Genomic DNA, 22022 nt, shown 5'->3' with positions numbered 1-22022 from the left:
GTTTGTTTTTCAGATAGGGGCTTTTGCTTTTGCCTGGGTGAGCCTCAGCTTGCAATTCTCTTTCCTCTGCCTCTAGAGTAGCTGGGATAATAGGTGTGCACCATGTTTTCTCCTCACCCTACCATGCTTTCTTTGCCACACACATTCACACAGGTGCTCTCTATTTTCCCCTTGCATGCCTGTGAACCTTTCACAAATATGTTCTGTGTATGGTTTTGTATTTATCATATTTATTTAAACTACCTAATCAAGTTGAGCATGGTGGCTCACTACTGTAATTCTCACTACTTGGAGCTAGAGATTGGTGGATCATGATTTGAGACTAGCTCTGGCAGTAAAGTTCCACAAGATTCCATCTCAATCAATGGATGGGCTCAGAGGCCATTACATTCATTCCCATATCATTCCAGCTGTGGGAGAAGCAGTTTTAGAGCTCAAGTGATAGAGTATCTGCCAGGCAAGCATGAGGCCCTGAGTTCAAACCTTAGTACTACCAATATATATCATATATCATGTATCTAGATCTGTATATATACACACACATATATATGTTTTATATGATATAATGAGAATAAAAATAAATAAATCATCCCCTTTCCCAAAGAAAAACCCAAACCCCAAAAGCAAATTAGCATTCTAGAAATGCATAGAGCCTCCCCATTTCTGTATTAGGAATGGGCATTTTAGACCTTACCTCATGAGGTCAAAGTAAAACTAGTATATTCCCCCAAATTCCTGTATTTATGTCAAACCAAATGGTTTCACAATGTGCTAATAAACGTTTCTTACCCACAATCAAGGAAAAAGTCATTACTCAGACTGGACGAGGAGCTAGAGGGATATGAGGAAGAGAAGAAAATGCTACAAGAAATGGCTAACTCTCTCCCACAATTCCAAGATGGCCGAGAGAAATCTCTGAATCAGAAGTGCCACAGTACAGTGCTGTTGTGGGAGAGCACCAAAGCTTCTGTCACAGAATGGTAAGGGCAGTAACTCCCTTCAGAAATGGAATAGGTGTCTATATACCATGAATATTTTGAAAAGGTTTGTGGGAAACACAGCACTGGACCTGTCTGAGGGGCAAACGTGAGTACCATTTTCCACACTGGAACGCACAGGGCCCCTGTGTGGGAGGGGGATACAGGGATGGGTGCTGGTGTGAAGCTCAGGGCAGCCCCCATCCCCTTCATTTCTACATGGCCTGTGTGCTCTGGGACGTCTGGGTGTCTCATCCTCTCCCTGGACTTCCCATGGTCCTCACCCCACCCTCTCAGGATCCTAGCTGATACACTTCCTGTGTTCCACAGGAACCTGAGAAGACAGACAATGAGACAAAGCCTGCCTCTGGCTTTCATCTACTTTATTTTACCGTCTACAAAGCGCCTAATCTAGAATTAGTAAACATTCCCATAAGCAAGCTGCTAGGGATGCCTTAGTTGTCTTGTTTCACTTTATTTATTTTGTTTTGTTTGTATGTGCATTTTTTGTGTTTTACTTTTCCTGGTTGTGGGTATTGGACTCAGGGCCTGGGCACTGTCCATGAGCTTTTGTGTTCTAGGTTTCCACTTTGAGACACAGCAGAACTTCTGATTTTTCTGGTGGTCAATTGGAGTTAAGTCTTATGGACTTCCCTGCTTGGGTTCGCTTTGAACTGTGATCCTCAGATCCCAGCCTCCTGAGTAGCTAGTATTACAGGTGTGAGCCACCAGTGCCTGACTCACCACTACCAGTTTTTGAGTGGTTAATTGGAGATAAATGTCTCATGGGGACATTTCTGCCTGGGCTGGCTTTAAACCACCATCCTCAGATCTCAGCCTCCTGAGTAGCTAGGATTACAGGCATGAGTCACCAGTGTCCTGGCTGCATGTGTGTTCTGAGACAAAAGTCTCACCTTGTAATTTTGGTTGGCCAAAGTTAAAGGTAGGCTTTGAGCTTACTATGTAGCTCAGGCTGTCCGTGAATTCCAGATCTTCCTGTCTCTTGCTCCCAAGAGCTGCTGAGATTACAGGGATGTGCCACCATATATAGCCGTACTATTTTCCAAGTACTGCTTTTGGTTAATGATGCAATTGAAATGAGGGTTATAAATTCTGTATTTCTCTCTAGAACTTCCTCCTGTTAACTTTTTATTGTTGATTCAGTGGCAATGCTAACTTGGTGATTATTTCTACTATCTGACTGCCAGATAAATATATGTGTGTCATTAATCTTAAGATATGTGGACAAAGAACCATTAGAGGGAAAGTCTTTTATGACTTAATAGTTATTATTGTAAGATATATAGGAAAATAATATTTTCTTTTAATTATTAGATACTTATTTCATTTTTTTTCCCATCGTAGTCTTGAACAGTGTGAGAGAGTATTGGAACTCTTAAAACAGTATCAGAACTACAAAAGTGTTTTGACAACTTTGATTCAGAAAGAAGAGAATGTCTTCTCCCTGCAGCCTTCTTACATGGGAAAGGACAACCTGAAGAAAAGGATAGCAGAGGTGAGCCCCTGGCCCAAGATTGAAAACTCCACTCCACAGTCCACACATGAGGCTGAGAGGGAAGAGGGTTTTAGAACTGAAAGCACTGTGGAAACTTGATTTAAAAGAAATGACTGGGGGTGGGGAATGTGGCTTAGTGGTAAAGTGTTTGTGTAGCATGCATGAATCCCTGGGTTGGATTTCTCAGTACTACATAAACTGAAAAGGCCAGAAGTGATGCTGTGGCTCAAGTGATAGAGTACTAACCTTGAGCATAGAGAGGCTCAGGGACATAGGCCAGGCCCTGAGTTCAAGGCCCATGACTGGCAAAAAAAAAAAAAAAAAAAAAAGAAAAAAGAAATAACTTAGTTCCTAGCTACTCAGGAGGCTGAGATTGGAGAATCACAGTTCAAAGCCAGCCTGGCCAGAACAGTCCATGAGACTCTTACCTCTAATCAACTAACAACAAATAAGTCGAAAATAGAGTTGTGGCTAACTTTGAGCAAAAAAAAAAAAAAAAAAGCTGAGGGAAAGCACAAGGCCCTGAGTTTAAGCTCCACTACTACCATCTCACCTCCCCAAAGAGAAACTACTTAGTAACTCTATTTTAACAGGTATCTAAGAAGTTATATAGCCAGGCGCTGGTGGCTCACCCCTGTAATCCTAGCTACTCAGGAGGCTGAGATCTGAGGATCACTGTTCAAAGCCTATCCAGGCAGGAAAGTCTGTGAGACTCTCATATCCAATTAACCATCAGAAAACCTGAAGTGGTATTGTGGCTCAAAGTAGTAGAGTGCTAGCCTTGAGCAAAAGAGATCAGGGGACCGTGCCCAGGCCCTGAGTTCAAGCCCTATGACTGACCTCCCTGTTCTTTATTACCAGCCAGTTGAAAGCAGGCAGCCTCTGGTTGGTCACTGGTTGCTGGGTGATTTTGATGCTGGGTCCTTGGTTCCCAGCAGCTCAGGGGAATAAAGTGGTGACGTGGGGAAAATGATGGGTGACTTTTCTGTCACGCAGTGTGAGCTTGACTTCCTGGTCACTCTGTCTGTGGAGCCTCACCAGTCTCAGCTCCACCTGCTAAAGAAAGTAGCTGTTTTGGACACTAGATGTCATTATTTCCTAGGATTGTGCAGGAGAATGACACAGGAAAGAATCTGCCATACCTCCCTGTGTGCAGCCCTCCATTAGGAACTTGCTTTTCCTCTGTGTTCAGAGCAATGAGCTCAGGCATGACAAACATGGGCCATGTGTTTAGTTTGACACACCTGGGTGGTAGAAAAGCATTTAGATTTCTTAGGCATGGACACAATGAAGTGGAAATGTAAATAAATGACGTCTTTCAGATAATTTGGTCTCCATCTAGAATTATTCACCTACCCTTCCAGCAACACCCTGAGTGTCAAGAATAGTCCTTGTCTGGATCCCACCTTCTCAGCTGTGTTGGAGCTGCCTAGCCAGCAGTGATGGCCCTGCTTGGGCGTCAGGGTGCAATAGGTGACCATGGGGCTGGCTCTCTATTGGCCTTCATGAAGGAGACCACAGGCTCCCGAGTGGAGAGTGCGCTGAACTTCTCTGAGATGACGTGGCTGCCTCCATGAAGCAGAAGCAGCTCATGGTGTGGCTGGTTGTTGGCTAGGATGTTCTGTCCTTGAGCCACTGGCCTAAAGGAGGTTCTGGGATCATTTTCACAGATCCCCTGGGCTTGAGTCTATCCTCTGTTGTGCCCCCAACACCCTTTTCCTGTCTCAGCTTTACTTTCTGTTAGTAATAGCAGAACGCAGCCCATTCTTGATTTGGGAGGTACATTTTTAAGCACCTAGCAGAGGGCATCTAGATCCAGGGCCTGGAACTTAACATTTTGTGTGTGTGTGTGTGTGTGTGTGTGTGTGTGTGTGTGTGTGTGTGTGTGTGTGTGTGTGTGTGTGTGTGTGTGTGTGTGTGTGTGTGTGTGTGTGTGTGTGTGTGTGTGTGTGTGTGTGTGTGTGTGTGTGTGTATTACTGGGATTGGAACTGAGGGCCTCATGTTCTTTCTTAGCTGTCCCTCTACCATGTTGTGTGTGTGTGTGTGTGTGTGTGGTGTGTGTGTGTGTGTTACTGGGATTGGAACTGAGGGCCTCATGCTCTTTCTTAGCTGTCCCTCTACCATGTGAAACACAGTTCCACTTCCAGCTTCTTGTCTTGAGATGCTGAGATCTCAGGCTCCTGAGTAGCTACGATTTCAGGTGTGAGCCACCTGACAACTTACAGTGATTTCTCTCCTTCACCCTCTATCCTCCCAACCTCTCCTCAGCTTTTCTCATTTGACCCAGTATCAAATTCTGTGTTTGAGGTTTATGGCTCACACCTACAATCTTAGCTACTCAGGAGGCTGAGATCTGAGGATTGGGGTTTGAAGCCTGCTCTGGCAAAAAAGTCCATGAGACTCTTAATCAGCAAAAGGCTAGAAGTGGAGGTGTGGCTCAAGTGGCAGAGCACCAACCTTGAATGAAAAAACTAAGTGAGAGTTTGAGGCAAGCCCTAAGAATCAGCACAATAAATAAATAGATAAATCAGTAGATGAATGAGTTTTATGATTTAAATAGCTTTAAGGAATGTATAACAATAAAGGATTTTCTCATTTTATTGAGACTGTATCTAGTATAGTGTCCTTCATACACATACAGCTTACATATCTATTAAAAATACATTACTTTGTGGAACAATCTTGAAGTTTTAGCACAGAAGCTTAGATCTTTTCACAGAGTTTTTAAAAAAGGAAATCTAGTCGTGATCATTAAAAAATTTACAATTGGGCCCTAGTAGCTCAATCCTGAAAGCCTAGCTGCTCAGGAGGCTGAGACCTGAGAATTGCAGTTCGAATCTGGCCTGGGCAGGAAAGTCCCTGAGACTCTTATCTCCAATTAAGAAAACTTGAAATCCCACAAGAAAATGAGGGTGGAGGTGTGGCTTAAAGTGATAGGGTACTAGCCTGGAGCAAACGAGCTCAGGGACAGTGCTCAGGCCCTGAGTTTAAAACACCATGACCAACAAAGAAAGAAAAAAAGGAAGGAAGAAAGAAAGTGGTCTGGGAATGTGGCCTAGTGGTAGAGTGCTTGCATAGCATGCATGGAGCCCTGGGTTCAATTCCTCAGTACCATATACATAGAAGTGGTGCTGTGGCTCAAGAGGTAGAATGCTAGTCCTGAGCTTAAGAGCTCAGGGACAGCACCCAGATCCAGAGTTCAAGCCCCATGACCAACAATAAGTAAATAATAAATAATTTTTAAAAAGATGAAAGAAAGAGAAAAGGAAGAAAACTTCCAGTTAATTTGGTGATAACTTAGGACTGTTTGCACACACAGTCAGTTACTTCATCTTCCTGGTGTTTTGGCCCGGTGACCCGTATGTGGTACCACTGAGAATGTTTGTCCTTCAACATCATCAGAACCTGGATGTTTATCTAGGATACCGTGCTGAATTTCCACTCTCTTTAATAAAAGACAAATGCAAAAGAAAGACCAAAAGGCTAGAATGTCAGAGCATCACTAATGTTTGGGAAATGGCAGTGTGGGAGTGATTCCCTCCCATTCACCCCAGGCACTCAGTGTAGGACAAAGTCACTGTTTCTTCCAGTGCTAGAAGCACCTGCCATCCTCTCTGTCCTCCTCACTCAGTGCTCCACTGTACCAGTACAGCAAGAAGGTTCTTTGCATGTAGAAGAAATACAGCATTATGTTTATGTGCTGTCTATGCCAATATATCAAAAACATCTTTCCTTTTTTACAGATTGAAACTGTCAAACAAGAATTCAATGAGCATTTAGAAGTGATAGACAAGATAAACCAGATCTGCAAAAACCTTCAATTTCATCTAAACAAAATGAAAGCTTTTGAAGAGCCACCTTTTGAAAAAGAGGCTAATGTCCTTGTGGATAGATGGCTTGATGTAGGTAGTAATTTAATTGGTTGCAACTTCTCTTTTGTAAACAATTGAATTGGTACTTATTGAGTGTGTCTTTAATATTTTTATATAATTGGAAAATTAAACTATAGTCATTGTAAAAAAATGTCTGAATACTACAAAGTTTAAACTTAATGATTAACTTTACCCCAGAGTTAGGCAGTACTAATAATTGAGTTTGTAGGGGCTGGGAAGGTGGCTCAGTGGTAGAGCACTTGCCTTGCATGAACGAGGCCCTGGGTTCAATTCCTCAGCACCACATAAGCAAAAAGAAAAAGCTGGAAGTGGTGCTGTGGCTCAAGTGGTAGAGTGCTAGCCTTGAGCTGAAGAGCTGAGGGACAGCATCCAGGCTCAGAGTTCAAAGCCCCATGACCGGACCCAAAAACAAAACAAAAACAAAAAAACAAAAAACAATTGAGTTTGTAATCTTCTAGGTATAGAAGTACATAGTTATTTAATACCGTAGGATGGTGATTTTTTTTCAACTCTATACATGAGATGTTTTTGGTTGGGCAAAAATGATATCTTTATGAAGTACAAACTAAGAATTTATCTGTGGTTTGTTTTTCCATCTGCATCCTAAAAGATTTTTTTAAAATAATGTGATTTAGATATCAGGAATACTGTTGCTTTTAATTGCATGTATATTTACAAAGTTTGGTGGATTTTGTTTTTGTTTTAGTCACTTAAGTGACTGTTACTGGTAAATAAAGCAACTCATTCAGCTGCTTATGGTAAACTTTAATTTTAAAACTGTTGTTTGATTGAAATAATGCTTTTCACATTTTTTCACCTGTCTGAATTCCTTCGGATTTAAATTATGGTAGATGAATGAGAAGACAGAAGAGCACTATGAGAAGCTAGGTCGAGCTCTAGCTTTGTGGGACAAACTTTTTAATTTGAAAAACATCATCGAGGAGTGGACTGAAGAGGCTTGTCAGCAAATGGGATCGAATCAGCTGACTGAAGAGGAAGGAGAAAGATTGAAGGTAACTCAGTAGAAATAGAATAGAGGCTCTGCCTGTACACTGCCGACATTTGAGGACAGAAATTACTTTCTTGGGGCAGGATAGAAAAATCTAAAGGAATTTTTTTTTTTTTCATCCTTCCTTAAGAAGGAGCCAACCTCTACCACTCCCTTTGTGATATCTAGGATGATGTACATAGTTGTGTGGGGTTTTTTGTTTTTTTTTTTTTGGTGGTACCTAGGATTTGAACTTTGGGCCTTGGGCTTGCTAGGCAGGTGCTCTACCACTGACCCATAGTTCCAGCCTAACGTGGACACTATTAATCTAGGATTCACAAAAAAACAAAGGGATTCATGGATAAGATGACCTTGGATGGGGGAATAATACACCTTTCGTTTCACAAGTGTCTCTATGGTAGTATTTGTTTTAATTGTGAATATAGACAACGCACATACACATAGACACGTACATGTTTGCAGGTAAAATATCATTATTTGTAACTTAGTTACCAAGAAAATCACAAAGCAGTGTTAGATCTTTATTCATTTGTTACAACTGCTATTCTATGACTACTTTGAAAAGATAGGATTTAGCAGCCCTGGCGCTACATTAGATAATTTAAGGTAGTTATCCAAAAACATGAATTCACATATATATTACAAATTATTTGTAATATTTTGGTAGCTATAGCTATATTTTCACTATAGCTGATATTTTAATAACTATAGTGAGCATAATACTAGTTATGACAACAAATAGTATGATACAAAATCTTTGATAACTATAATGTAATTGTTTACGTCTTTTCTTTCTTTTTTTTTTTTTTTGTCGGTCATGGGGCTTGGGCACTGTGACTGGGCTCTTCAGCTCAAGGCAAGCGCTCTACTGCTTGAGCCACAGCGCCACTTCCGGTTTTCTAGTGGTTTATTGGTGATAAGAGTCTTATGGAGTTTCCTGCCTGGGCTAGCATTTAACCGTGATCCTCAGATCTCAGTCTCCTGAGTAGCTAGGATTACAGGCATGAGCCACCAGCGCTGGCTCCTCTTTTCTTTCTGTTTTATTTTTCAAATAATATTATGCAAAAGACCCTTAGGTTTCACCAAATTGCCATAGGGGTAGCTAGTACAACAAGGGTAAGAATTCCTAACAGAATCTACACCCCAAGGACAAGGGCTGAAGGAGACTTTTTCTTAAAGGGCCAGATCATTAATATTCTGGGCTTATGTATTTTCTCAGCTCCTCAACCATGATGTTGTATCAGTAAAACTGATTGATAGTCAATACACAGATCATTGAAAGTTGATGGGTGTTGATAAGACTTATTGCTTAGCCAACCCAAGGCCTGTGCCTGATCTTCTTCACTGAAAAACCCAAACAAGTAAAAAGAAAAACAAAAACCAGTTCTCAGTCCCTCAGAAATGAAGCAGCCTCACAAAAGGATTATAGAAAACACAAGATTGGATGTCCTTGTCTTTTAGAGAGCCCTCCCTGCAAGAAAGCTGATTTAAAAAACAAAATGAAAAGAATCTGTAATCTCAGTTTTTTGCATTTGGAAAGAATCAGAGTTGTCTGTTTTAACTCTGAAAATAATTCTTTCTGGGGCTGTGTATGTAGCTCAGTGATAGGACAAAGAGCTTATAGCTGAGTTCAATTCCCCAGTTCTCCTCCCCCCCCAAAAAAAAACTTGTTTCTCTATATATGATTAGCTTATATCATACAAAAACCATCTTGCTAGGTCAAAAAACATTTAAATATTGGCACATTATATGGTTCAGTGCACTATAAAAGTTTATGTGTGTGTGTGTGTGTGTGTGCATGAAGCTGATGTTTCCAACCTAATTTTCTTTAAAAAAAATTTTTTTTTGTCTGTCTTGGGGCTTGGACTCTGGGCCCAGGCTCTGTCCCTCAGCTCTTCAGCTCAAGGCTAGCGCTCTACCACTTGAGCCACAGTGCCACTTCTGGCCTTTTCAGCTTATGTGGTACTGATGAATCGAACCTAATGCCTCATGCATGCAAGGCGAGCACTCTACCACTGAGCCAACTTCCAAGCCCTAAAATTTTTGCTCTCTTATTTACTTTTTAACTTGCATGTTTATTTTTTATACATTTGGGAAAAAGTCTTCAAAGTGGCCAGTGATTTCTAGTTTCCTGGATAATTAGGATAATTCTAGAGTGAAACTATGATCCTCTGAGTGAAAGTGAGACATCTCTAAGGATCCTTTAACATTTTCTTGAAGTACAGGTTATTTAAAAGCCTGACGTTAGGGCTGGAAAGGTGGCTCAGTGGTAGAGTGCTTGCCTTGCATGCATGAGGCCCTGGGTTCCATTCCTCAACACCACATAAGCAGAAAAAGCTGGAAGTGGCACTGTGGCTCAAGTGATGAGCACTAGCCTTGAGCTAAAGAGCTGAGGGACACCGCCCAGGCTCAGAGTTCAGGTCCCATGACTGACCAAAAATAAATAAATAAATAAAATCTGAAGTTAAAGATAATCAAGCAGTTAGCCCATGGGTCAATTTTTGCCAAAATTGTGTTTGCAACTGAGTGTCCATTCACATGTCTGAGAATTTGTAATACTTTGCTTAGGTTCTCTATTGTCCTCAAAACAGAAGATACTTGTGTTTCTAATTCACAAGACTGTCAAAAAGACTGGTTGCCCATGGTTCACGCCTGTAATCCTAGCTATTCAGGAGGTCTAAGATCTGAGGATCCTGATTCAAAGCCAGCCCCAGCAGGAAAGTCCATGACATTCTTATTTCTAGTTAACCACCGTAAAACCAGAAATGACACTATGGCTCAAAGTGGTAGAGTGCTAGGCTTGAGCATGAAAGCTCAAGGGACTCAGGCCCTGAGTTTAAGTCCCACGACTAACAAAAAAAACAAGCACTTAAGTGAAATTCCACAGCACTGTTTCTGTAGATTAAAATTTTATGAAAATTAGCCATGAAGTAACAAGATATATTCCTTTAAAATGTGTTTTAGGATGTGTTACAAGCCCATGAAGAAAAAACTTTGGAATTTTCTAGAAGAGTGACTGAAATACAGTTCCTGCTTCAGAGTAGTGAAAAACCACTTGAATTACAGGTACTAGCATTGTTGTTTTTAATTTCAAAGTATCAAACTGTAATCTCAGTTTTTTTGCCTACAAAATACTATGTGGATTTTTAAAAAAATTGTTGTTTGTTTGTTTGTTTGTTTTGAGTCAGGTCTGCTTTTATAACAGGCTAGCCTCAAACTAATAATCTCCCTGCCTCTGCTAACACTCTCCTAACACTCCTTCCTTCCTTCCTTCCTTCCTTCCTTCCTTCCTTCCTTCCTTCCTTCCTTCCTTCCTTCCTTCCTTCCGTCCTTCCTTCCTTCTTTCCTTCCTTCCTTCCTTCCCCCTTTCTCTGTGCTGGTACTAGGTGTTAAATTCAATTTTCTTTCCTGTGCTGGTATTAGATGTTTAATTCAAGGCCTGAGCACTGTCCCTGAGCTTCTTTGCTCAAAGTTAGCACTCTTACCACTTGAGCCACAGCTCTACTTCCAACTTTTTGGTGGTTAATTGGAGATAAGAGTCTCATGGACTTTCCTGCCTGGGCTGGCTTTGAACTGTGATCTTCAGATCTTAGCCTCCTGAGATTTAGCTAAAATTGTAGGTGTGAGCCACTGGTGCCCAGCTTCTTTTTCAAGGCAATTCTCTCATTGTATGAGTGACACAGAATGAAGGAGAGCCATCAGAAGACTTGATTTCTTAGTGAAGCGAAGCCATCCCAGCATGCTCTCTTGCAGTGCAGTGTACGGCAGTCTACTGAACACAGTTCATCTCAGTGCTTCCTATGTTGCATAAATTCAGGTCATGGAGTCCTTTGTTTTGAGCAAGATGGGCCGCATGAGAAAGTATCTCACAGGGGAATCCAATGGCTCCGAGCTTGATGGCAGCACAGCAGAGCTCAGGGAGGACCTGGACCAAGCCAAGACCCAGATTGGAATGACCGAGTCCCTCTTGAAAGCACTATCGCCCACCGACAGCCTGGAGATCTTCACGAAACTCGAGGTACTGCCCAACTGCATGGCTTCGGTGACCCATGTTAATCTCCCACTTATTTTTATAGTCTTGGCTTTTTGCAGTCAATGAAAACAGAAAAATGAAAAGTCCTAGTTAGAGCAGAGATCTCAGAAACCCGTTTGCTTATTTAACCTTTTCACCCTTGAACTGCCTCATGGGATAATAACTTTTAGATATTCACTTGCATTGTATTATACATGGGCTAGCGAAGGGAAAGTGAGTGAATTCAATTGAGCACCTTTGAGATGCTTCCAGAACTCATGAAGAGCTGCCTGGTGTCGTTTGGAGGGGGCCGTTTTAAGATGTGGTGGCTGTTGCTTGTGTGTTCTTGTGTAGGAGATACAGCAGCAGATTCTCCAGCAGAAGCACAGCATGACCGTCCTGGAGAATCACATAGGTTGTCGCACCCCGGAGCTCTCTGACTTGAAAAGGCAATATGAAAGTGTCAGCGATTTGTTCAGTGCCAAGAAACGTGTTTTGCAAGATCACTTCTGTGCATTATTGAACGGTGAGTGTGAGGTTTCTCTTGAACGATGACCAGTAAAGTGCTGTGTGCCTATAGTAACCTAAGCCTGGCTTACAGGTAGTTTGCATAGACAGCATTGATTGATTGATGGAGGTGCCGGGCTTGGAACTCAGGGTCTGTCTCTTAATGGGCAGATGCTCTTTCACTTGAGCCATGTTCCTGTCTCTTTTACTTTAGTTTGTTTGTTTATGTTTTATTTTTTGTTTTGGTGCTAGTCTTATAGCTTGATCTCTGGGCCTGGGTACTGTCCCTGAGCTTCTTTTGCTCAAGGCTGGCACCCCACCAAATGAGCCACAGCTCCACCTTCTGGCTTCTTTGGGAGTTTAATGGGGATATAAGAGTCTCAGACTTTCCTGCTCAGGCTAGCTTCAAACTGAGATTCTCAGATGTCAGACTCCTGAATAGCTAGGGTTGCGTGTGTGAGCCACCAGTGCCCAGCTCACTTTTTTCCCCCCTTTTTTTTAGTTGTGTCTGTCATGGGGCTTAAACTCAGGACCTGGTGTCTGTCCCTGAGCTCTTTTGCTCAAGGCTAACGCTCTACCACTTCGAGTTATAATGCCATTTACGATTTTCTGGTGGTTAACTGGAAATAAAAGTCTCATGGAGTTTTCTACCTGGGATGGTTTTGAACTGAGATCCTCAGGTATCAGCCTCCTGAGTAGCTAGAATTACAGGTGTGGGCCACCTGCACCCTGCCTTTCACTTACATTTTTTTTAGACAAGGTCTCTTGCTTTCTGCCAAGGGTTACCCTTGGGCCATGATCTTCCTTTTCCACCTCTCACCTAATTGGGATAATAGGTATGTACCTCCATGCCTGACATCACAAACAGTATTTGAAGGAATAATAGTTAGACAAATCCATTGGGGAAACCTATTTAGTAAGTAATGGATGGCATAAGTAACATCTGAAAGCACTGTTTTCATGGGTAAGTCACCAATACCAAGTGCCACCGACTGCCTGTGGCTGTTGAGTCTATGAGCTCATGCCCTAGCAACTATTTTGGGATATACTGGGTACTTAAAGAGAAAATTTGGTAGCTCATGCCTGTACTTCTAGCTATTCAGGACACTGAAATCTGAGGATCCTTGTTCAAAGCCAACCTGGGCAGAAAGCCAAGTGATAGGGGCTCATGCCTATAATCTAGCTACTCAGGAAGCTGAGATCTGAGGATCATGGTTTGGTGCCAGCTCAGGCAGAAAAGTCCATGAGACTCTTATCTCCAACAAACTGTGCAGAGAAAGCCAGAAGAGGTGCTATGGCTCAAGTGGTGGAGTTCTAGTCTTGAGCAAAAGAAGCTCAGAGACAGTGCCTAGGCCCTGAGTTTAAGCCCCAGGACCTGCATGTGTGTGTGTGTATGTGTGCGCACGCACACACACACACACACACACACACACACACACAGAGTCCATGATACTCTTATCTCTAAATAACCATCAAAAAGCCTGAAGTAAAACTGTGGCCCAAGTGGTGGAATACCAGCTTTGAGTGGAAAGTGAAAATCCAAGGCCCTGAGTTCAAGCCCCAATGCCAACATCAAAGAAAATATACCAAATTATGCTGTATTAGCCCTCAAAATTAGGTGTCAGTATTTGTTAGCACTTTACACAGTAGTATAGACAACGAATTCTACAAGCTCTCACATAACAGGGGTCATGATGTGCAAATGAAATGAATAGACCTATTTTTTTTTCTTCTCCAGATCAATGTAAGAACTTTAATGACTGGTTCAGCAGCATTAAAATGAGCCTTAAGGACTGTTTTGAACCCTCAGCAACCAAAACGAGTATGGAGCAAAAGCTACAAAAACTTTCTGTAAGATACCTATATCAAAACTGATCAAACTAAAATATTAGCAACATAGAACTGTATTTTCATTTAGGGAAGAACTTACTTTGACATAGTAACTTTTTTTATGTAAGAGGTAATACTTCTAAATAACCTGGATATTTTCCAGATATACTGAAACTGCTTTACTGGGTAAATACTCCAGTGGCTTTAACAATTCTATTTTCGTATTCTAAGATTCTGTTTATGTTAAGACACTATTTTAGTGAAATGCACTTTTTGTTATTATTATTGTTGTTGTTGTTGTTGTTGTTACTATTATTTTTGCAGTGCTGGTTTGAACTCAGGCCTTGAACTTGCTAAGGTCTCCCTTCATGTGCAGGCTAGCCTAGAGTTTGCGTCTCCTATGCTTGCTTTCCCACATCGCTGAGATGGTAGATGCATGCCACTGTGCCCAGCTATGAGTTGAGATGGAGCCTTATGATCTATTTTGCCTGGGGTGGCCTCAAACCAGGACCCATCTTTCTCCTCCAATCTCTATCTCCCAAGTAGGCAGGATTATAGGATTATAGGTTTGAGCACCATACTTGGCTAAAAATTGCAACTGAAGTTTTATTTTTCTTTTTCCGAATACTGGGGCTTGAATTCAGGGCCTTGAGCTTCGGTCAGCTCTTTTGCTCATAGCTAGTGCAATACCACTTGAGCCATACCTCCAACTTTTGGCTTTTTGCTGGTTATTTAGAGATAAGAGCCTCATGGATTTGTCTGCCCTGGTTAGTTTCAAGCCTCAATTCTTACGTCTTAGCCTCTCAAGTATTTGGGATTATAGGCATCAGTCACCAGCAGCTAGCTGCAATTGAACATTAACACACTGCTGGTCAGACTACAACATGAACTAAAAGGCTGAATGTGTGGGGAAACATGTTGCATGCTCGATCACTTTAGGGTAGACAGTCTAGTAAAGTGTTTGCTTGCTTGCTTGTTCTTTGGGAACCAGGCTAGCCTTGAACTCCTGGGGCTAAAGCTGTCTTCATGCCTTCCTTCCCCACCCCAGTAACTGGGGACAGGGTGGGCCCAGTTCTGTTTTGATGCTGTCATGTTCTCAAACTTGTTGATGGCAACTAAATGTTCTCTTTGCTATAATTAATTGGTATTAACTAATTAGTTAACCAATTAAGTGGTATTAAACTTTATTGCAAGACTTACCTTTGCCCCTCTTTTTGCCTTTACTTTTTTCTTTTTCTTTTCTTTTTTTTTTTTTTTTCTGATCCTGGACTTGAACTTGGGGCTTGGATACTGTCCCTGAGCCTCTTTGTACTCTAGGCTAGCACTCTACCACTTGAGCCACAGCACCACTTCTGGCTTTTTGTGAATAGTTTATATTGGAGATAAGAGTCTCATGGACTTTTCTGCTTAGGTTGGCTTTGAACTTCGGCCGTAGCTAGGATTAGAGGCGTGAGCCACTGGCGCCCAGCTCTTATATCTCATTTTGTCCATATCATAGGCCTCAGCGACTGATGCATTGAAACACTAAAATTGCAAAGAAAATTCTGCTTGGGCCAAGTTCAAGGGAGAGTAGTCTGTTTAGTTTTGCATATTGATTGCCAGAAAGGAAAGAAGTATTTAGGAGAAGTGGAACAGAGCCAGAATAAGAGTGTGTGGCTTCCTTGGTCTTGGTCCAAGTTCCATGCTCCTGTATTTTTTGTACTTCTATGATTCCAAGAAAACCAGATGCAAATGCATTTTGACATCCACGATTCAGAACAGCTACAGACCCATCTGCCACTGGCGCTAAGCCATGTCTTCATGTCCTGTCAGGGACAAGATGTTGAGATGGAGTGTCGGTTTGTCTGCTGGTTTAGAATAGTGTCACAGAGGTGACACAGAGCTCATCAGACCATTTTAACCTTCTGTTTTCTGTTTTCTTCCTTCAGGATTTCTTGGCTCTTGAGGGACGGAGTGATAAAATGCAGCAGGTAGACACCGTATTGGAGCATGTACAGAAACATCTTCCCAAAGCACATGTTAAGGAGCTTCACAGTTGGCTCCTGACTCAGGAACTAGAATTAGAGAAAATGGAGTCTATCTGCCAGGCCCGTGCAAAGGAACTTGGTCACCACTTGCAGCAGCTGCTGAGGTAGGAAAGAAAGGTGATCTCAAACACCACTTTCTAGCAATATTTTCCTAGTGATTTCTCATGAACTCTTTGTCAGTACCCTGTATGCTAGGAAATACAGTACATTTACATTTCACAAGTAAAATAGATATAGTTGGTCTCAGGGAGAAATCCTCTACACTGAAACATGGGAAGTGGCCAGGCACCAGTGGCTCACGCCTGTAATCCTAACTATGAAGAAGGCTAAGATTTGAGGATCATGGTTCAAAGACAGCCTAGGCAGGAAAGTCCACGAGACACTTATCTCCAGTTAAGCACCCCAAAAAAGTGAGAAGTAGAGCTGTAACTCAAGTGACAGAACATTAGTCTTAGGCAAAAAAGCTCAGAAACAGTGCCCAGGCCCTGACTTCAAGCCCTAGGTAAAAATGCTTAGAGACAGTGCCCAGGCCCTAAGTTCAAGCTCTAAGACTAGTGTGCGCGCGTGCGCGCGCGCACACACACACACACACTTACAGACACAAAGAATTGTTTTCATATGACCTATGTACCAATGGCATACCTAATGTGATGCAAATGCTATGGGAAAATTTGTCTTTATTCTCTAAGGAATGAGGACCAGAAAGGAGGAAATTGATATTTTACAGTAACAGACACATTTTGTCCCAAATAATTTAGACTTGTGATTGGTAGAATCTATGGATATAGAAACATAGATATACAGAGGCCTGACGACACTTTGTTTTTTAATTTTTCATGTTTTTGCAATGCTGGGTGTCAAACTCTGAGCTCTGTCTCTAGCCCTTTTTCTGGGCTAGAGATTAAATTGATGCTAGGATTACAAAAAGTTTGAGAGATTCTTCAAATGATCTAAAATGGCAAAGGCTTGGGATTATCCAAGAAATGTTTTCTATTTGTTGTCTCATCTTTACAATACCTTTACATGACTCATTGCTTTAGTGACTTCCACTCTAGTACAGTAAATTACTGTTCAGATTTTGATATGTGGCAAGTTACATCTTTTCTAGGAAAATAAACACAGGAAGTATATACCTGGTCAAGTCACAAGGTACATGTCATCCTTCTCTTGGATATGAATCTATTTTTGCTCATTTTGTAGTCTGATCTGTGAATTGTTCTTTTAGATTGCAGGATGATTATAGAAACCTAAGTAAGTGGTTGACTAATCAAGAAGAGAAATGGAAAGAAATGGGTGAATCGGGAGAGAAAGCTGAGCTATTTTGGGAAGCATTAGCTCAAATGAGGTATCGTGATCTTGGGCAAGGTGTATTACTTGGAGTATAATTCCTTCCATCCTGTAGTAGCAACTCCTACAAATTTTCAATGGTATTTGGAAATTACAGGGAACAGTTTGAGTCTGTGGTCCAGCTGAACAGCTCTTTGAAGGAACATGGCCTTTCGGAGGAAGAAGAAATAATAGCAGAATCAACACATTTGATTGACCGATACCAGACGTTATTGAGACAATTACCTGGAAGTGAAGAAGAGGCTAAGCTTCCACCTGCTGAGGACCAGAGCCTCCCTGATCTCGCACATGATGTGATTCTGTGGATAAAAGAGATTAAAGAGTCCCTTATGGCTTTGAATTCATCTGAAGGAAAAATGCCACTTGAAGAAAGAATCCAAAAAATAAAGGTAAAACTGTGGAAAGTAGATTTGACAGGTCAGAGTGAACTCTCACTTTGAAAAGATTTAGAAGAAAAGTGGCCAAGATTTGTTTCTTAATGGAAAGTAGGATTACTGTGGATGAGTTGAAGCAATTCAAATCACTGAACTTACAGAAGACAAGGGTTGGGATGGATATAAAATTATTTTAATGCATACTCAAGAAAGTATAACCTCTTTTTGAGGGTAGGGCCCAGTCATTGTCATCTTCAGTATGTGCCAATAAATGAAATAAAAGCCATGGATGAGAACCTGAGTTACTGAGGATACAGGATGAATCCATGTCAAGAGAGCAAATTCAGGGGACAACAGCACAAGTGCTTATTGAAATCACTTTAATTGAAGCATATTATGGAGAAAAAATGATCGATACTAATGAGCTAGTAGCTCATGCCTATAATCCTAGGTACTGAGGAGGCTGAGATACGAGGATTTCAGTTCAAAGCCAGCCTGGGCAGGGAAGACTCTTAACTCCAGTAAACCAGCAAAATGTCACAGAGCTGTGGTTCAGTTGGTAGAGTGTCAGCCTTGAGTGACAAAGCTAAGGGGCAGCACTCAGGCCCTAAGTTGTATGCCCCAGTACTGGCACCAAAAAAATTAAAAAAAACAAAAAAAAGCTGGTTGAGGAAAATCATTTGAGATTGTGTCTGTGAGTGTACCTACCTGGCTCATGGGAATCTTGAGTAGTTTTTCTGAATGGAACTGCATTTTGTTAGAGCAAAAGATAGAAAGAGCAGAGAATGGAAGATAACTGTCATGGTGGAGAGATGAGTTGACATGAGGCATGTTTTTCCTCTGCAAAGTTATGAGTCTTAACAGAAATGTCCTGCTAGGCTGTTCCCTATCCTTCCCTCCACCAGTGAATGGTAGAAGTGAATGGCAAGGAGGATTTGTGGGACCTGTGAAATCAAAGAAAGCAGTTGAAAATCAAGGGCTGAACAAACAAGCATTTACGGAGCACCAACTCTGTGCAATTTATCTGTCTTTGGGGCATCTATGAAAATGTAACTCTGCAGTTAGACTCTCAGTGGAAAGTTTACAAATAAAATGCCATCATCTGAGCTAGATGTTGGTGGCTTATACCTATAATCCTAGATACTCTTAGGAATCTGAGAATCTCAGTTCAGTACCAGCCAGGGCAGAGAAATCCCTGAGAGCCTTACTTCCAATTAACCATCAAAAAGCTGGAAATTGGAGGTGTGATATAAGTGGTAGAGCACCAGCTATTATAAGAAGCTAAGGAGGAAGCCAGGCACCAGTAGCTCATAGCTGTAATCCTAGCTGCTCAGGAGGCTGAGATTTGAGAATCACAGTTCAAAGCCAGCCCAGGCAGGAAGGTCCGTGAGATTCTTATTTCCAATTAACCATTAGAAAACCAGAAGTGGTGCTGTGGCTCAAGTGGTAGAGCACTCACCTTGAACTGAAGAACTCAAGGACAGCGCCCAGACCCAGAGTTCAAGCCCCACAACTAACAACCCCCTTCCCTCCCCGGCCCCCCAAAAAGCTAAAGAGGAATGTGAGACCCTCAGTTCAAGCATTGGTACCAGCAACACAGACAGTCATCGGTAATATCCTTAAGTAAAGCAAATGACATTTTTTTCTTTGTTTCAGGAAATCATTTTACTGAAACCTGAAGGAGACGCCAGAATCCAAACTGTTATGAGACAAGCTGAGGGCAGCGAGGCCTCGGAGGTTCAGGAGACCCTGACTGATATCCACAGCCAATGGGACAGCACCCTCCACTTAGCCAACACGTACCTAAGGTAGAGGACAAGTTCGCCTTCACCCTGCATCGCTTTCCATGGCCCAGTGGAACCACAAGTTTGTTTTGTCTGTCTGCGGCCTGGGTTGGGGAATACTCTCTGCTGGAGGGAAAGTTGGTATCTCAGATAAGAAAAGGCATCCCAGTGCTGATTCCTGAGCAATGGGAACTGAATGTAGTTCCCTGGGAATCTTAGCAGCAAATTCTCACTTACCCCTGCTTCCCTTCCATACCCCCTCCCTCCAGTCAGCCTCATCCTTCACATGAAACAGTGTAGAACTATCTCTCTCGAAAAAGATTTGCTTACAGAAATTCCAAAAAGGGTAAACATTGATAAGCATTAGCTGAACCTTCTAGATAGATCTCTGGCAGAAACTTATTTTGTATCAGGTCTTAAATGTATATTTCAGGTTGGAAATAAATGTTGATTGAGCTTTTTCTAAGGTGATAGATCAAAATTTAAGTTACAGAAAGCATAGAGTTGCTAAATATGCTTAATGCTTATTTTACTCTTATGAAAATATATCAGAAAGGATATTGTCATGATATTTAAATATAACAAAAAAGTCAGGATTTTGATACTTAAGGTATTAAAAATTCTCTGGACAAACTGTGTAAAATAATTTCTAGATTTCTGAGCTAAATGTAGTGCTATTTAGAATGTTATAATGTACCCAGGCATTGGTTCACGCCTGTCATCCTAGTTACTCAAGAGACAGGTCTGAGAATTGTGGTTCAAAGCCAACCTGGGCAGATGATACCATGAGTCTCTTGTCTCCAGTTAACAAGCAAAAAGCTGGCTCAAATGATAGAGCCCCAGCTTTGAGTGGAAAAAGCCAAGTGAGAGCTGGTGGCTCTGAGTTCAAGTCCCAATACTGGCGATCATATTTTTTTTTAAGTTACAATGTATATTTGTGGGGTTTTTATTTGTTTGTTTTTGTGGTTGTGGGACTTGAACTTAGGGTCTGGGCACTGTCCCTGAGCTCTTTTGTTCAGAGGTACCCCTCTACCTCTTTGAGCCACAATGCCACTACCAGTTTTTGAGTGGTTCACTGGAGATAAGAGTCTCACAGAGACTTTTCTGCCACGGCTGGTCTCAGATCTCAGTCTCCTGAGTAGCTAGAATTACAGGTGTGAGCCACCAGTTCCTGGCTATCTGTGTTATTTTAATGCTATTTATTTTTAATATATCTTGAATTATAGTATGCAAAATGCCTTCCCATTTTGCTAACCATCATTTCATTTATGAACCATTTGGTGAAATTTAGCCACCAAGAAAAGCTTCTGCTAGAAGGAGAGAAATACCTCCAAAGTAAAGAGGACCTGAGACTGATGCTCACAGAATTAAAGAAGAAGCAAGAAGCAGGCTTCGCTCTGCAACCTGGTTTGCAGGAGAAGCAAGCCCAGCTAAAAATCTATAAGAAATTCCTCCAAAAGGCACAAGATTTGACGTCCTTGCTAAAGGAGTTAAAATCTCAAGGAAATTACCTCTTGGAGTGCACCAAAAATCCCAGCTTCAGCGAAGAGCCCTGGCTGGAAATAAAACATCTACATGAAAGTCTCCTTCAGCAGTTGCAGGTGACTTGGACAGAGGTTTAAATGATTGCAGTGATTTCTATGTAAGATTTGTACATAGAACCTTACAGATGGCTTTGGTTGTTGTTCTTCGAGTACACCCAAAGCTTTCAAAATTTATTATTTTTATGTGAAAATACCAACTCTCAAAATTGACAGAATCAATCCAGTCAGTTTTGCTTAGGAAATCCTTTGCTTGTTAAAAGATGATGATGCTATTTCCTGTCATTGAAATTCTCTTCTTTGAGAGTTCAATAGATTAAAAATTATTTGAGGGGCTGGGAAGGTGGCTCAGTGGTAGAGCGCTTGCCTTATATGCATGAGGCCCTGGGTTCGATTCCTCAGCACCACATAAGCAAAAAAGAAAAAAGCCAGAAGTGGTGCTGTGGCTTAAGTGGTAGAATGCTAGTCTTGAGCTGAAGAGCTGAGGTACAGCACCCAGGCCCAGAGTTCAGGCCCTATAACCGGACCCCAAAAAAAAAAGTAAAAATTATTTGAATTTAATACATTTATTTTTTGTATTTTGTTTAGTTGTAGGAGGGGTTTTAGTTGAACATGTCAATTAATGTTAACCCTTTAGGTTCATGTTCTTTGGACATGGCTGTGGAATTGACAATGTGGATATTCATCATCCACCCATCTATCCATTGCAATAGTTTAATATGAATTATATTTATGAAACTTCTTGTTTGTGCCCTTCCTGGGATATTTCCACATGATCTGCAGTGAAAGAATTGAGGCAAAATGTCAGCTTGTCGTGAGGGAATGTATTCTCTAAATAAGACTGTTTATAATCCTCTACTGAAAGCCAGGTTCAATGCAAGCATTACTAAGATAAGAAATGCTACTTCTCCAGATACCAGCAGCTGGGCAGGGGTTAAGATATACCTGCTTGATGCCAGGCACTAGTGGCTTACACCTGTAATCCTAGCTACTCAGGAAGTTGCGATCTGAGGATCATGGTTCAAACCCAGCAGGGCAGGAAAGTCTGTGAGACTCTTATCTCCAGTTAACTATCAGAAAATGAAATGGAGCTGTGGCTTAAAAGTGGTAGAGAGCTAGCTTTGAGCAGGACAGATCCCAGGCCCTGAGTTCAACCCCCACAACCAACCCCCTCCCCCCGCCAAAAAAAATATATGTGCTTGAC

The 22022-nt window shown here is 41.6% G+C and overlaps 1 protein-coding gene across 6 annotated transcripts in view; it reads left to right on the top strand.

The window, feature by feature from the left end:
- Positions 1–22022, top strand: part of Syne2 (spectrin repeat containing nuclear envelope protein 2) — a 310222-nt gene that overhangs the window by 136269 nt on the left and 151931 nt on the right. For all 6 annotated transcript variants that reach the window (XM_070032030.1, XM_070032022.1, XM_070032015.1 and 3 more), the window contains 13 exons: positions 801–980; positions 2343–2493; positions 6238–6396; positions 7239–7400; positions 10361–10462; positions 11214–11414; positions 11763–11934; positions 13654–13766; positions 15674–15876; positions 16998–17117; positions 17217–17508; positions 19150–19301; positions 20569–20878. In XM_070032030.1, the coding sequence (XP_069888131.1) occupies positions 801–980; positions 2343–2493; positions 6238–6396; positions 7239–7400; positions 10361–10462; positions 11214–11414; positions 11763–11934; positions 13654–13766; positions 15674–15876; positions 16998–17117; positions 17217–17508; positions 19150–19301; positions 20569–20878 (2317 nt within the window). The remainder of the gene's footprint in view (positions 1–800; positions 981–2342; positions 2494–6237; positions 6397–7238; positions 7401–10360; positions 10463–11213; positions 11415–11762; positions 11935–13653; positions 13767–15673; positions 15877–16997; positions 17118–17216; positions 17509–19149; positions 19302–20568; positions 20879–22022) is intronic.

Source organism: Dipodomys merriami, unplaced genomic scaffold (assembly GCF_024711535.1).
Source record: "Dipodomys merriami isolate MVZ:Mamm:240054 unplaced genomic scaffold, mDipMer1.0.p SCAF_1, whole genome shotgun sequence".
NCBI classification, from domain to species: domain Eukaryota; kingdom Metazoa; phylum Chordata; class Mammalia; order Rodentia; family Heteromyidae; genus Dipodomys; species Dipodomys merriami.
Note: the sequence above shows the minus strand (reverse complement) of the source record. Positions and strands in the feature narration are given on the sequence as shown.